Source organism: Canis lupus, chromosome 37, assembly GCF_011100685.1.
Source record: "Canis lupus familiaris isolate Mischka breed German Shepherd chromosome 37, alternate assembly UU_Cfam_GSD_1.0, whole genome shotgun sequence".
NCBI lineage: Eukaryota > Metazoa > Chordata > Mammalia > Carnivora > Canidae > Canis > Canis lupus.
The window spans coordinates 1,758,998-1,775,518 of record NC_049258.1 but is presented as its reverse complement, the minus strand read 5'-3'; the positions used below and the strand labels follow the sequence as shown (position 1 = coordinate 1,775,518).

General features: G+C 40.6%; 1 protein-coding gene across 6 annotated transcripts in view; it reads right to left on the bottom strand.

Moving 5' to 3' along the window:
- Window positions 1–16,521, bottom strand: part of MYO1B (myosin IB) — a 175,602-nt gene that overhangs the window by 38,755 nt on the left and 120,326 nt on the right. For all 6 annotated transcript variants that reach the window (XM_038585198.1, XM_038585197.1, XM_038585200.1 and 3 more), the window contains 5 exons: window positions 15,733–15,836; window positions 13,941–14,088; window positions 13,550–13,668; window positions 8,192–8,278; window positions 7,525–7,590 (listed from right to left, as the gene is read on the bottom strand). In XM_038585198.1, coding sequence (XP_038441126.1) covers window positions 7,525–7,590; window positions 8,192–8,278; window positions 13,550–13,668; window positions 13,941–14,088; window positions 15,733–15,836 — 524 coding nt within the window. The remainder of the gene's footprint in view (window positions 1–7,524; window positions 7,591–8,191; window positions 8,279–13,549; window positions 13,669–13,940; window positions 14,089–15,732; window positions 15,837–16,521) is intronic.

The following is a 16,521-nucleotide window of genomic DNA, read 5'->3' as shown; positions in this document are numbered from 1 at the left end:
ATCGGGTGAAACTCTGCAGCTCCAGGAAGTCTTCTTGACCTGACCTCTTATTCCCCCATCCATGGTCAACTCCCTCATTCTGACTCTTAGATACCAGCACTTCCTAAAAACCACGCTGTGTGTACATGTGTGGGCATATACATGAGTGGTGACTTGGTTTCAGCCCTGTCTGTCCCACTAGATGGGCAAGGGCTGACCACGTGTCTCTTTGTTCAGCAAGGGAAGCCCATGCCTTGCACAGCCCTTTGCATCTAGAAAGTTCTCCATATGTACTTGATGAATGAATGAGCTAAGTGCCTAAAAGAGAGGCTCAAGGGAATCAGCACATCAAAATCATTTCCCAAGCAAGAAACTCTCTTCTCAGAAGGCTCCAATATTTATCTCTCGCACGGTTGTCAGAGGCCTCTCTTTCATATTATGAACTCTGGTGGAAGATCCAAGCCTAAGTCAGCCCCAGACAATCTACAAGGTTTAATGTATTGCCACGAAATGCACGTCTGTGGAATGAATACACTTCACCAAGAACCACGCCAGCCAGGGAGACGTAGATCTGATAATAAGACGTGTTATTTTCACCTCTACCGTCTGCCTTTGCAGAGAGGAGACAGTGGCCCTGGGAGCGAGGGACAGTACGACCCCACCACTGACAAACCTGACTCCTCTCCTACTGAGGTGGCTAGTCCTGGCCTAATAATAATATTAATATTACGATATTAATACGTAATACGAGTGTCCCAGCGTGAAACCGAAGCTCGCCACTTCTTGGGAATACACAGAGCCCCGGGCCCTCAAACCTCTCTGTAAAGGACGAAAGCAAAAAAGTCATAGAGCTTTTCAAAAGTTGAACTTTCAAAATCAACTTTGCTCCTACGTAGGACAAATTTTATTTTATTTATTTATCTATTTATTCATGAGAGACACAGAGAGAGACAGAGACTCAGGTAGAGGGAGAAGCAGGCTCCCTGCAGGGAGCCTGATGTGAGACTCAATCCCAGGACCCCGGGGTCACGACCTGAGCCAAGGGCAGATGCTCAACCGCTGAGCCACCCGGGCGTCCCCATAAGACAAATTTTAAAATGAGACTTATGATGCAGCAGCTGACTACATTCTTTCCTGGAAGCCAGTTAATGGTTTCCTATCACCAGTGATAAACTCATTATCCGGGAGAATTTTTAACACTAAACCATAAATGACACCTACACATGATCACTGGCTAATCTTTTAATGTCAAGTCTAGTCAAGGAGAAGAGGTTTTTGTTTTTTTGTTTTTTAATCATGAAGGTTTTTCCTAAAGGGAATACATTTACTTTCAATACTTTGAACAAACGCAGTCTTAGACACAAAGGGCATCCCCAGTACTCATTTTCACATGAAGTTTTAAAAGCCAATGTGCTCCAATCTTCCGAGCTTAACAATTTTGATTAGAAGCTGACGTCAATCTGGTCCAGGCGCCTTATTATGATTATGATCAGGATAAGGCCATTTCTCTACGAGGAAGTCTGGGTTTCTTTGTTTGGTAAAATATATCCCTATACAATAATACTACTACCCCAGATTGAAAACTAATAAACAAAATTATAAACAAAAGTTTTGTTTATAATAAACAGAAGTTTTAATGGTTTATCGAATGGTTAAAATCCGTTCTGTCATTTAATAAGTCTATGCTCATGGAAGTATTTAAATGAAATTATGCTAAATCTTCAAATGGTAACTAATGAGGAGAAACAAGAGGAGAATAACTAGTGTCCTTACACATGTTTCACGGCTATGAACAGTTGGAGGTATGCTTTGCAACAGGACCATGAAATACAAACAAGCAGGTTAGAAATCAGAGGCAAAGCTTCACAATTACAACACAACTTAACGATTAAGTTAGAACTAAACTAGGTTTATCCTCAAGATTTAAAAATTCCTGTATGAATCCTCTATTTCATATCCGCACACAGTTAATTGATGGCCATTTACTGCAAAATCCACACAGTTGGAGAAGCCATTAACACAGGAGCATGCAACAAGTTGTCACCGCAAACAGTTCATACTTACTGCATTCTGGTGCAAAAAGGGACAGATTACACAAAATGCAGTCAGTTCTTCATTTGCAATAAACTTCTAAAAGTAAACACTTATTGATAGTTATTCATTGGCGGACTTGATTTTACCATTTAGACTATGTTTCTGATTAGCCCAAAACTTGAAATCAAGACACATGTCCAATCAGTTCAAAAAACAGCTCCCCCCCAATACCTACATGTGGTCACGTGGTGTCTGAACTGCGGTTCTGCTAGGTGTGAGCTACACAGGACAAAAAACAGTCGGACTCAAATAATACCGCATATAACTTGCTCAAGGTCCCAAGGCTTTGAGGTCTAATGCTTCTAATTCAAAATTATCAGGAGAAATAAAATGTGTATGTATGACACATCCCCCCCCAAAGAGTCAGAGACAGAGGCAATTGGCAGGTCAGGGAAAGAGCGAAGAGATCCAGCAAGATCCAAGGGCCCCTCCTCTTTCTCAGCACAGCAACACACCTCATGCTGTCCCTGCTAGGTTTCCCCTTCGAAACATCAACAATGTGGTAAGGAGAGAGCATTCTAGAAATGGCATAAGAAAAAACTGGTCTCTCCTACCTCATCCTGCTTCTAAAGAACAACAACAAAAGCGAATAGCACAATCCTCAAGGCAGAAACCAGCTTGCCTCCCCTCAGAACTATCTCAGCATCTACTGCAAACACACCTCACAGGTTGTAAAACCTGTTACAAATCGCCAGAGCAATCACTTATCGCCAAAAATGAAGGCAATCCCATTTCTCATGATCTACGTTTAACTTGTTGACATCGTCCTCATGTTTTGGGAAACGGGACTTCACAGATCATTAAAAATAACATACAAAAACTTACAATCGTGAAAAATGAAGGAATAGCCTGGTAACAGTTCGTATAGCAGCAACTTGCATTGGGTCCAGAATACACGCCTTTGTGTATGCAGGCACTAAGTATCACTGGGGTTTCCAACTGGGACATTCTCCCTTTTAGAAAACAGCTGAACCGGGTCTAGGAGCTATCATATGAATTAAAGTCCCCAAAGCAATTTGATATCTGGATACTTCTGAGTCAAGAACTGTGGGTAGCCAGCTATCCCTGAGCTGGGCGCTGTCTCCCACATGTCAGTCTCATGAATCAGTCTCCTAAGGAGGAAGTGGGCAGGAGCTTGAATGACTCATGCCCCCACTCTCTCTCCAGTGTTCTACCCAAGTCCCATACATGGAATGTGTCTCTATTGTCTAACTCACATTTATCCCTAAAGGCTGAGGCATAAAGCTAAAGCCTTGGGGAACATTTTCGAACAAATGTATCTAGAATTTTCCATCCTATAATCTCCTTGCAGGAAGCCAAGAACCATCCCCACCCCCACCGGACTGTTCCAGGGAAAACAGGTTACACAACAAGGTGTCCAGGTTCTATGCAGTTTTACACTGTATCCACCAAGTGTAGACTAGACTGGGGTGGGAAGAACTTGTTAGGTTTAGAAGTATGTAATATACCAAAACTTCAAAATCTAGGGCTTCTTTCCAGAAGTTCTGAGTTTGAGTCCACCTTGTCAACATCAAAGAAACAGAAAACCATACTCCCAGTGAGGTTGACAACTAGTTTGTACTCTTTAAGTATCAACTACGAACTTTCCACCTGGAAGGATTTTGAAAGATGGGTCAAAAATACTAGCCTGTCCCTAATTTATCTGTATTTTCTCAGCAATAGGGGAGGCTAATGATACTTATGCTCTTTAAGAGAGGTGGATATTTAAATCTTGCACTCTTTTAATGCATGACATTTTTCTTCCCAGTACATATTCAAATACGGTAAATTTAAAGAAAAATCGCTTTATAGTGCTCTTCTTAAATAATTTAAAATGAGCTTTGATTTAAATAGTTAAAAAGAGTAACGATGTACAGATACATACCATGAATCATATTATTTCTCATCATTCCCATTCTAAAATGTATGTTAAAAACCCTCCTTCCTCTTCAAGTTTTCTAGCACATGAAGAACAGAATTAAAAGAAAACAGCTGGGACAGAAGGTATTGCCTACAACCGGAATCAATTTTCGTTTAAAAACAATTTGGAAAAGAAATCTCATAATCACGAGACAGACTTACAGGCTACATGGACTCTTGATCGCCTAGTAGGTTATTTTATTTAGAACAATTACTGCATCCAGCCTGTCATATTCCTACTGTATATGGGTCACTCTCAATGAGGGCCATAAGGGCAAGATGAATAAAGGGTGCCTGATTCAAAAAAACTAGTCCTTTGCCTTATGAAACTAAATTGTATGAAAAGTGAAATATCCAGCCTGCTGTTCTGCTTTGGTCCTCAGCACACTAACAACGGGTTAGATTTTCCCAGTAAACCACCTGCCATTTTTAGTACTTCTCAGGTAAGCACTTAGAAAAAAGCTGAATCGATTTAGATGGCTCAACTTAGTTTTGAATTTAATTTTTTCATTTGTTATTTTATGGTGATGCTATAAAGGTTTCTCAGAGATCAGTTCTAAGAACATCCAAACTTAATTATGTGGACCTGGGAATGTCTGCATTATAGAACTGTCTCCCTTGGCAAAACTGTGGACTCCTGTTAAATGAGGATTTATAGTTAGATTTTTCTTCTCTAGGACTTTTAACTCACTTCCTCTTAGTTTTGGTATCAGTGTTTCACTAATCTGTTTTCCAAACAGACATCCGATCACATGCGGCCAGCAAGGCAGGACTATTCACACAGCTGGCCCTGGAATGCTTTGCAGTCAAATCCATGTGTCATCATCCCATGGTTTAATGCATCAGTTTCCCTCTTCCATTTAGAGACGGACCGAAATGAGTGAAAGGTTTCCGTCAGCTCAGCTGAAACACGTTTTCATGGGAACTGGCAATGGGGGGTCATGAGGCTGAATTAGAAACATTAAAAAAATGTTTTTCTTGAACTTTTATTATCCAATTTTTAAAGTGATGCCCAGGTTATTCTTTAAGGCAAAACCCTTAATTCCTGCAGCCAAGTTTCATGGAAGAACAAAGGTAAAGTTTTCTCTCTACTCCATCAGTTTACCTTCACTTGGGTAGACGATACTATAGAAATTTTCATTTGTGCATTGATGAGGATTCTGAATACTAAGTCAGACCCTGAGGTTGTACTTCAGCTTGTGGTACTCTTAAGTCATTAATTATCTGGTTCCCTCATGTAAAATATTATGGGCTTCCTGATGTTTCCATGTGTTCTAATTTTGCGGAGAATCCAGAAAAATGGAGGATGGCATGTGCAGTGTGCATGTGAATACATCAAAAAAAAAAAAAAAAGCCTCTCTAATTCCGTATCAAAAAGCAGGTAAAAGTATCTAAAAGTGTGCAACCAAATCTCTATTCTGATTTCCTCTGAGGAAATTTAATTATAAAATAAACAGATTATTAAAAATCAAGATGTTTGGAAGATTAATCAGAAGGTTTAGACAAGAACATGGAGAGAACAATTACTTATAATGAAAGACAAATCTTAATTCTCTCAAGGAACTGGAGAAAAAAAAATCAAAGCCTATACTGGAGAAGGCGAATTCGTTTCTCATGATTTTAGGGGGCATCATAGGATCTGCTATAGACACGACTGGTTAGATTTGGCCTTGGTTGAAAGTTCTGGTTGGGGGCGTTCTTAAGAAAAAATGTTTTCACTCGAGGATAGTTCTGAGTATATCCAAGCAATTCTCCTAACTCACAGGCCTCAAATTCTTCCCTATTACCAAGACACCAGAAGCTTTCCTTTGCAAAGTCTGCTTTCCTTGCAAAGTCTGGGTACCAATACAAGCAGACATTATGCTAAAGAGCAGTTTTCGAGGGACAGGACGGGGGACAGCAGCCAGTCCGCAGCACAGGTGTCCCACACTCGGCCACCAGTACACTAAAGACCTAAAGGGGGGCTCCTCATGCTGGCCAGCGTGGAATGATGACAACAGCACAGAAATACAGGGCAACAGAAACTTATCACATTTGGGTTTTTTCCTTACTTCCAGGTACTGGGGACCCTGTGAGTTTGGGAAGAAAAGTGCCCTATAGGAAATCGTTTATTATTTATTCAGGAGGCTTAGGGCTTTAGGTCCTGAGTCTGCTCTTTATTTAATTTTTAATTTTTTTTTAATTTGTGAGAGACACAGAGAGAGGCAGAGACACAGGCAGAGGGAGAAGCAGGCTCCCTGCAGGGAGCCCGACGCAGGACTCGATCCCTGGACCCGGGATAATGACTTGAGCCAAAGGCAGATGCTTAACTACTGAGCCACCCAGGTGCCCGTGAGTCTGCCCTTTAGTAGCCATGTAACCTTGGGATAGCTACTTGACCTTCAGAGCCTCACCTCCTCAACTGTAAAATAGGAATCACTGCAGTGATTTCATGAAGTTTTTGTGAAAATTAAATCAGGCAATATATGTACCACTTAGCACAGTGCTTACATACTGTTAGGCCTCAATAGTTATTTACCACTGGCTATGGAATACGGACTGTGATCAAGCAGGGAGAAGGCACTATCACAGGAATAAATGTTGTAAGAAAAAGACGTTTGCTAGAAAGGCCTGGCTTAGCTGCAGGGAACGGGCTGATGTTTTTTTCTATTCTGTGAACCTGATAATTTGGAACACATGAAAGCTTTGGGTGGTCATTCTGGGTATGGTCTGGTTATTTAAAGGAATTCACAAATCATTACTTATGGGGAAAATAAAGAAAGGAAGAGCCTGATCTACCTGTAATTTTCCTGAACCAAACTAAAATACCACTCCTAAAAGTAAGAGAAAGTGCTTTAAAAGTTCCTTAAAATGGGGGGAGAGGGGAAAAAAAAAGTCCTTAAAATGGCTTCTAAATGTCAAAGTTAGCAAGAGGATAAATAGGAAATTCTAATATAAGTATATAATGTTTAAATATTTAATCTGTAATAAGCATGGCATCTTTTTAAAAATTTCATTATGAACGCTCACAAAAAATTGTGAAATTCTTTCAACCTTTGCAAAAGAATTCATAATGAAAGATCACAGTTCTTTGAGACCCAAAAATCACCCAATCCAGACCCTCTCTGCCTGGGTCCAACAGGGATGAAGTGACCAGCTCCAGCCAGGCAGCAGCCAGCATCCAGCTCATGGGCTCAGGGCTTTCTCATGGCACCATCTCGCTTCACTTTCTTACAAATGAATGAACGAGCACAGTGTTCATGCACCTTGTTGGAAATTTCACAGTGAGAATTCTGAATTTGCAATTACAAAATTCTCATATTGATATTGGAAGTTCTTCCTTTGATAGCACTGTCTCCAAAATTCTTGTTCTCAGCACTCAATACACGTGTACACACACACACACACACACACACACTTAGTTACATCTACACAAAGGTTTCTTTGTAGATTCAGAACTATATTAATTATATTAAATGTTGTCTATAGAATATACAATTTAATTTCGAACTGCTCTGCATTAAGAAAAACAAACCCTACAAAAAAGCTTACCTCAAAAATTTCAAAGCCATAAATGTCCAAAACACCCATGACCTTCTTTCTCACTTTGGTCTGCGCCTTAAAAAAAGTTTAAAATTGATGGGTTAATTTAAGCCTGAAAAATAACACTAAAAGCATACTAAGGAATATCGACCTATATTACAAGTTAATTGCGTTTCACACTACAAGAATAACTATAATTGAGTTTTGTTTTTATGAACGTATGAGGTAGAAAGTTGCATGGAATCTTCCAGAAATTTTAATAATAGATGATGCTTAACTATAATAAAAGATCACTGAATGTTACGATATAGGTAAGGCCTTTCAAAATCCTACTACTCCATCCAATATGCTCATTTTACTGAAGAACACATCAGCAGCTAGAGAGGTCAAGTGACCTTTTCAGCCAAGTGCACACAACTAAGACCTGGAATGCTCTCAGAGTAACTCTGCAAAGACCAGCAGAGCACTGTGAGATTTCTTATAACATACATGGCAAAACAAAATAAATAGAATCCTGACAAATTTCAACCTATGCGAGGACAATTCTTTTCAAGGAACAATCTTTGTAAGCAGTAATCAGTTACCTGATTATAAAATTAAAATATCTTTAACTTAATGTTTATACTCTGAATAGCAGTTATTACAACCGATTTATCTGGTTAAAGAGAGTCAGTACCTTAATGCTTTCATTGATTCGATTTACCAGCCATGAAAACAATCTGCTGTAGAGGTTTTTAGCCAGAGCATCACGGGCATAATATGCCTATTAAAAAAAAAAAAAAAGAAAGAAAGAAAGAAAAAGAAAAACTCAGCACACACTATTGTCACAATGCTTAATTTCAATAAAAGAATAAAGATATTTTTTAAATACTTAAAGCTCTTTTATTTCCAATTTCTTCTCAGAGCCAGTCTTCATTATATGCTGGATGAACAGTCAAACTGTTAAGAGAACTGTGCAAACTATTTATACCCAATTATTATATGTTTGCATCCCAGGAAACTAATTCTAAATATTGCAAACACTTTCTCCATAAAGATATCCATCTCAGTATCACAGAACAGAGGAAATGAGAAGCAATTAGAAGTCCAACAACAGGGGAATAGTAAGATAAATAAATGAATGCCCACTCAAAGGGAAGTTATAGTTATCACAGAAAGATCACAAAAACTAGGTAATAAAATGGAAAATGCTTAGGTTTTGTGAAAATAAAAAACTGTATATTTTTTATGAAGACTATATCCTTGTAACCCTAACACATAGGAAACTCAAAGGAAAAAACATTGAAATGATTCTGACTGATGTGATCTAAAAACCGTTTCCTTCATTCAACCTTCTGAACATTTAAAAAAATATATTTTGTAATGGGGACACCTGGGTGGCTCAGTGGTTGAGTGACAGCCTTTCACTCAGGTCGTGGTCCCAGAGTCCCAGGATCGAGTCCTGCATGGGGCTCCCTGCATGGAGCCTGCTTCTCCCTCTGCCTGTGTCTCTGCCTCTCTCTGTGTGTCTCTCATGAATAAATAAAAATAAAATCTTCTTTAAAAAAAGAAAAAAAAAACATTCCGTAACTACTAATGTCGCAATACACTGTTGCTGTTTTTAAGACACTGACCATGTACGTGCATTGCACTGCTTATAAGTAGAAATTTGGGCATTTCTATTAAAGTAAACCATTACATTTTTGTTTTATAAAGAATTAGATGATAAGGAAAGTTTTTTTCCATGTTTCTTTCTAAATGAAGTGTAACTACTTTAATAACAGTCACCTCGCTGACAACATACTGAAGCTTTAGAGCACCTTTTCCCTTCCTCTGACACTTCACATCTGACACATGCTAATCCCAAACCTTTCTCCCTAAGTGTCAGGCAGCCACTCCCACGACAGCTAGAAAATCCACCTGGAAGTTGGCAAACAAATAGAACCCAACTGCACAATGCTGTCTTGAAGGGTGATTTTTAATGATCCCACTGCAGAAAATGCATGTAAATGCTGAAACAGAGAAATAAGCTTAGATTTAGATGAACAACTTTTCTCTACTCTCCTTTCTTCTAGGTTTTATTTTTTAAAAATAGGCCACACAAGTGCCTAGAACAGCGCCTGGTACATCATAAGTCTATACATGTAATGATATTATATGACTTCTGAAATATCCTCTTCCTTTCCCACTCATGAGCCTATAGAATTCTTCCTTAATCCTTTCCCCTTTCTTCTTTTAATTTCCAGTTACCTCAAAACACCACATAATCTCAAAATACCTATTTGTAAACAGAATGTCATCATAATGGCATCTGGTGTTTTTAGTGGTGTTCTATCTGCTTCCAACAAGCCACCATTTCCATATGCAACTGAACTAATAGTGACAACTTATCCTGGCACTGCTTTATATTTTTTAAAATGTATTCACAGCCAACATATTAATCTTCTTTGCTTCCTTCAAACAAATATTTATTCCAGAAGTTTCAAGCTCAAATGCTTCCAGGGATGGCATGATAGAAATGAATGGGAAGTAGTAGGATCTGCAGGGGTTCAAAGATGCATTCCACATTAAAGGCACTAAAATTCAAAATTTAAAAAGCAAGCAAACAAAATGAAACAAAACAATAACAACAAAACTACCCTTTCATCAAATAAGATATTGAGCTGTATCTGGCCCCAGGAGCTGTCAATCTGCCAGCCCTGACTTCTCGAGTCTGATTCATGCCACCTAATTTCCACAGTAACATCCTCCAAGAATGTCCCCATCCAAGACAGGGGAAAAATGTTTATTCTCACTTAAGGAGCACTAACAAGGTGTGTAGAAATAAGGAAGACACTGAGTGCATAGATTAACCATCTCCAATTCTAAGGCCAATATGAAAAGACTGCATTTCTGCAGCTGCGTGAAGCCCACGGAGAAAAATCCCAAATGGAATGTGCTTCAGAGGTGACCAGTACTGGTCTGTGGCCCAGGTAAAGGCGATACACAGATGTATGGCCCCTGGGCCCATCCTGTAGTAGCTTATGGTGGAGTGGCGGAGATCAAACCAGTATGAATGAATCAGTCAGAGAGCAAGTGCCCAAGGAGAGGGAAAAAAAAAAAAAGGAATTCAGAGAAGGGAGAAGAGGGGGCCTGCTACAATCCAGGAAGTCTTCCTGGATGAAGTGTAATTAGATAGACCATTCAGACAAGCAGGAAGAATTAGCTAGGGCCTATGAGTAAAGGATAAGTAAGAGCAAAGACATGGGGTAAATATAAGGATGGTAAAAAAAAAAAAAAAAAAAAAAAAGTTCTCTTATTTAGAGAACTTAGCAGGGAATAAATTGAGATCAACTGTGTAGGGTCAGATTAGCCTGAGGCCCGTGGAAGCTGAATGACAACTCTGGTCTTGAGTTTCTATCATTTCACTCTTCATCAGTGTATCTGAGGAAAGATCTACGCGCCTTGGGGAAGATGAGGAATGCGGTGATAAAGGTGATAATGGCGCCCAAGAACTGAAGCTATGAGGAAATGTTAATAAAACAAATTACTTCTCGCTGGAATCAAAACTTTTAGGCAAGAAGACCGGTTGAAACCTAAACCCTACGTTAAAAAAATAATAAACCTTGAATAAGGAGCTGAAAAATCAAGGACCTCAAGTCAAATTCTTTTACGCCAAAGGTAAAAGGAATGTGGAAAACTTTAACCCAGTGATGCAAGGTGTCTCAAGCTCATAAAGCAGGAGGCACCTGGACCTGGTTTCCGTAGACGATGATTAAAAGGCAAGAGTAAAATACACAATGAAAACACCACGAAATATCCACATATGTGTATATATGGAATATCTATATACAAAAAATGTGGATATTCCTAAAGGGCCTTCTGAAACAGCAGGCATTTTCTCTTTGCAGCAGCATATACTTCACGATCCCCACTCCAGCTATTGAGAACGTCTCAACTCCATGTGACCTTCATTCAATACAGCGGTTCTCAAAATGTGGTTCCCGGACCAGCAGCAGCAGCTCCACCAAGCTTGTCAGACAATGCAGATTCTTCCCTAGGTCTCCCCACACTACTGAATCCAACGCCCCAGGGGCACAGCCTGCAAACCGGGTTTGCAAACCCTCCAGGGGGTACTGACGGACGCTCAAGTCTGAGAACTGCCTCCATACTTCACCTTTCCAGCTGCGTTGCTCTGAACCCATGTCACAAGTCTAGAGCTACAGCTGAGCTCAACCAACCCTCCCCCGGATGTGGACTCCAAACCTGGCTTTTCTCATTGCTTTCTTTTTGAAATGCACTTTTGCCCATTCTTTAGACATCTAAATCCTTCAAGACCATCTTTCCTGTCTCCCATCATCCCTTATGCCCCTGAGAGCGGTCTACCTGGGGGCCTATGCTGAGCAGGCTCAATGACTCAGTATCTCACTATCTGACTTTGCATTTGTAAGGTTGACCTGGACAGACAGGACAGCAGAAGTAGTAATGTAGGAAGAAGGACACACAGCGGTTATAGCTAGAAAATTTGCCTGTACACCACATTATAGTATTTTCCATAGTCAGAACAGCTTGCCTAAAATGAGAAATCAACACCAGGCATCCTTGGGTCTAGTTTGGAGCAGGGAGGGGAAAGAATAAGTCCACCCACTATCTTACAGATGCTTGAGGCCACTTACAGAGAGGAGGAAAATATGGCTGGACCGCAGGGAGAGAATCAAGTAGGGCTCTGTGGGAACAGTCCCAAATTAATCATTTAATTCCAGCCCAGATCAGCACTGACCAACGGGACAATGTCTGAGCTGCAGAACAAAGGGTTTATACCGCAAAGGGCTTCAGAAGCTGCCTTGGTATAACATCCACCCTCACATCCATCCATCCATCCATTTAACTTGAACCAATGGAGGGAGGAAATAAGCATCTCAGACATGTGTCTCAGAAAGACTTCATTGGCTTCAGATGGACAAGATAGAATAAGGAAGGCAGGGAGGCCAAGCTTCTCCCACTACGTTCTCCAAATGGGTGAAAGGCAATCCTAGCTTTCCAGTTGCCTGGGTGGAAACTGTTGGGAGTCATCCTTGAACCTTCTCTTTCTCTCATACCACGTATCAGGTCAGCAGCACTTCTTGTTACCTCTACCTTCAAAATACACCCAGACATACTGCTGCTCACCGCACTGCTATCCCCTGATTAAACCACCCTCATTTCTAGGTTAGTCCACAGTTCCTTGCAGCTCTCCAGAGCCATGAACTGAATGTACGTGTTGTCCCTCCACCCCACCCCAATTCTGTATGTTGACGCCCAAATCCCCAATGTGATGATCCTTGGAGGTGGGGCCTTTAAGAGATAGTTAGGTTTAGATGTTAGATGAGGTCATGAGGGTAGAGTTTCCAGGATGGAATCAGTGTTCCTTATAAGGGGATGAGGACATGAGGACCCCAACATGCACTACTCCCCCCCCACCCCTCGTTCTTGTGAAGAAGGTGGCCGTCCATCAACTAGGAAGGTGGCCCTCACCAAGAACACGACCATGCTGGCTCCCTGATCTCAGCCTTCTAGCCTCCAGAACTATGAGGAATAAATGGGGTTTTGGTTTATTTGTTTAAGCCACCCGATGATGGCATTCTGTTATAGCAGCCCAAACTGAGACACCTTGCTTGTACCCTTCTTCTCCTACACTCTGCTCCCCACACTGCAGCCAGAATGACCCTCTGAAATACAAAGCAGGTCAGGCCACTGGTGTCATTTCCCAACTCACTCAGCCCAGACTTCCCTGCCCCAGCACCATGGGTCTCCCTTATGCTGCTCTGGTTTTTCTTTTCGTCTGCTGCTAGCTTGCTATATAAATTTATTTATTTACTAGCTCTACTGGCTATTGTCTGACTCCTCCCCCTGCCAAAATGTCAAGCTTCACGAGGGCAGGGGTCGTGATTTGTTTAGTTTGCTGCCCAGAATGATGCCTGCAGAAGTATGACAGTTAACAGAACAGCCTACAAAATACAATTTTTGTTTCTACTTACATAAAAATATCACAGACTTTTTTAAAAAAACTCGCTTCTGGACATTACGTTCCACCCACCTGAGCCACATTCAGTGTCGTTGAAACCTTCTCCTGCTTGGCCTCGACGGTTCGGAAACTGAAGGCTCGTTCTAGAACAGACTGATCAATGCCGGTCAACTCACAGATTTCTTTTAACTCTGTTGGGGGATGGACACAAAGAGTGACTGCCCATGTGCTGCTAAAAATCATTGCCAAGGCTCTCAGTGTTCTCTAGGAATCACATTCAAATCAAACAGCATAAAATGTATAACTCGAGAGACTTAAACCTCAGCTATAATTATGTTTCTGTTCAGTTTCATTGGACATGTTTTCAAAACAATGAAAAGCAAAAGTTTTACTTTCTAGATTAAAAATTGGGAAGAAGTTCAAAGCAAGTTTGCTAAACAAGGCTGACTCTCCACTGACTTACCATTTTTATCTTTGATTTTGCTTTCATCTAAACCATTCACTCGAGATTCGGGCTTGAACTCGATGTTCCCCAGTTTCAACACCGCTGCCACCACCTCCAAGACAGACTCGGCTTCATCATCCATAAAACCCACAATCTGCATGGCATTCTGGGGGGTTGGGGGGGGGAGAAAAGCAGCTGTTTTCTTTCTGCCATTCTTTTATTATTTTTTAACTAAATCACATAACACATTTGTTTCTGGGGAAAAAAAAATGTAAAGACAAAGTGTCTGAGAACAAGCTCCCCAAAAGGCAAACCTATTAACAGACCAGGTGTAGTACCAGTGTGGGGCTCTAACTTGTTCTGTGGTCTCAAGGGGTGATTCAAGGATCCCCCCCAGGGCACTTTGCATGCTATGGCAAGAGGGTGCAGGGGTGCAAAGGAAGAGGAAGAGGGTGGAAGAGGAGGCTAAGAGCTGAACCTTGACTTCTAACCCACTTCCTCTGCAGTAACTCAGTGTGTGCATGTGTGTGTGTGTGTGTGTGTGTGTGTGTGAATATGTGCGTGCATATCTATCTTTTTTATACTGGGTTCTGATGCTAGAAAGAAAACCAAACAAAAGGCTTTTTTATAACCTCCTACATGAAAACCGCCTCGCTTATTTTACCTGAGAAAAACTGGTGAAGGTGGACAAGGTGAAGTGCCTGGCTCAAGGCATTACAGGGAACAAGGAACACTGCGCTAGTCATAAATTTTATTGAGTGCCAATGATTTGTGAGGCAAAGCACTACAGAACTGGACTTGAACCCAACTCTTAAATCATGTCCGAAAAGCAAAAGGCTTCCATAGGCGGATGTTTACAGAGTTTTAACAAATTACATACTCAAGGAAATACTTCCTTTTTTGAGAATAGCCCAGCTTTTTTGTTGTATTTGGTTGTGACTCTGCTACCTAACAATGAGAATAATGTAAGCTTTTTGTACGGATAATTTCAAACATATACAATAGTAGAGAAAGCAGGAAAAGAACCCCATGTCATTTTCACTCAGCCTTGAAGATGAACTGATGCTGGTCCCGTTTCAGCTCATTTGACCTGCTCCCACTTCCTGACCATCACAGCTGTCCCATTTGGAAGTAAAGCACAGTGATTATTATATCATGTCCTACCGGGAGTAATTTTCAAAGTGCCACATAAACACAGAAGTTAGGATATGGTTTAAAATAATTTTTTTTAAAGATTTTATTTATTTATTCATAGAGGCACAGAGAGGTGGGGGGGAGAGACACAGGCAGAGGGAGAAGCAGGCTCCATGCAGGGAGCCCGACGCGGGACTCGATCCCAGGTCTCCAGGATCACACCCCAGGGTGCAGGCCCTGATTGAAAATAATTTATCTTCTAATGAACATGAAATGCCAATCATTCTGATTTACAAATGATTTTTGGAAAAAATATATAAAAACATGACTTTCCGTCTCAAAAACACTATCGATTCAGTGCTTTCGTACGACAGTTTTCATAGTTGGAAATGAACTACTAAGCGATGGCCATGAAAATATTTGATTTATATGCAGCATTAGAAGAGTCTGGGTAATCTAATAAAGAAAGCTCCTTTTGATAAGTAGTAAAATCACATACTCTAGTTAAGCGCAGGCCTTCACAATATCGTATGATTTTAATAAGAATACAGTAAGTTCTTGTGTAATTCCAAAGCCTAAGGGAGCATGGGTTATACCTCAGAAAACTCAGAATTGTTACCAATTCCAAATGAGCGACACATTTTAGAGAGTAATGGAAGGACTGTATCTCGCTTACCCTAACAGTTCTGAAATTGGCTGCGTCGTCCACTCCATTAACTTTGGCTGAGTCCAAACTCAGGTAGTTATATCTGCTGAAATCCCGCTCCAGTGTAAGCTTATCTATTGAATCACGCATACAAGTTGGTAAGTTACTTCAATAAATCTAACCATCTTTAACATCTCATTCCTTAAAACCTCCAGATAAAAGGACTTTCGTCTTAGGTACTTAGGCAACAGAACAAGAATCGATACCGAAATACTAATAGCATTCTTCTAAAATCTACCTTTACTACTGTTGTACATATTTCCAACTGCCTTTCACATTTATTTGTAGTAAGGCCCCTTCCGTATTTTTGTAAGATAAAACATCTTCAAGGTACCATTTCATTATAGCAAAGGACGTCTGCGATGGATTCCCATGCCTCTGGACGGCAGGGCGGTGATAAAGGTCTTCATGCAAAACGTTCTTTGGATTCTTTCGAATTACTTCATTGGGATGTTTTCCCAAAAATGGTGCACCTGGGCTCTGATCATCGTATGACTTATTCCGGATGGCTAATTAGTCCCCACGAAGGGGTCCTCACTTGGAAGGAAGGACACCCACAAGCCCTACGCAGACTGGGGCCTGCTCCCCTCTGCTAGCTCTGTCCTTTTTAATGACTTTTGCTGATAATGTGTATAGCGCACACTTCAGTGCTGTTTCCGTGACACTTGAGGATTATTAGGATAATTCTTGCCCAAATGTCATTTGCTTTCCATAGTTCTAATTTGGACTATTTGTTCAAAACTTTCATCACTTCACTAT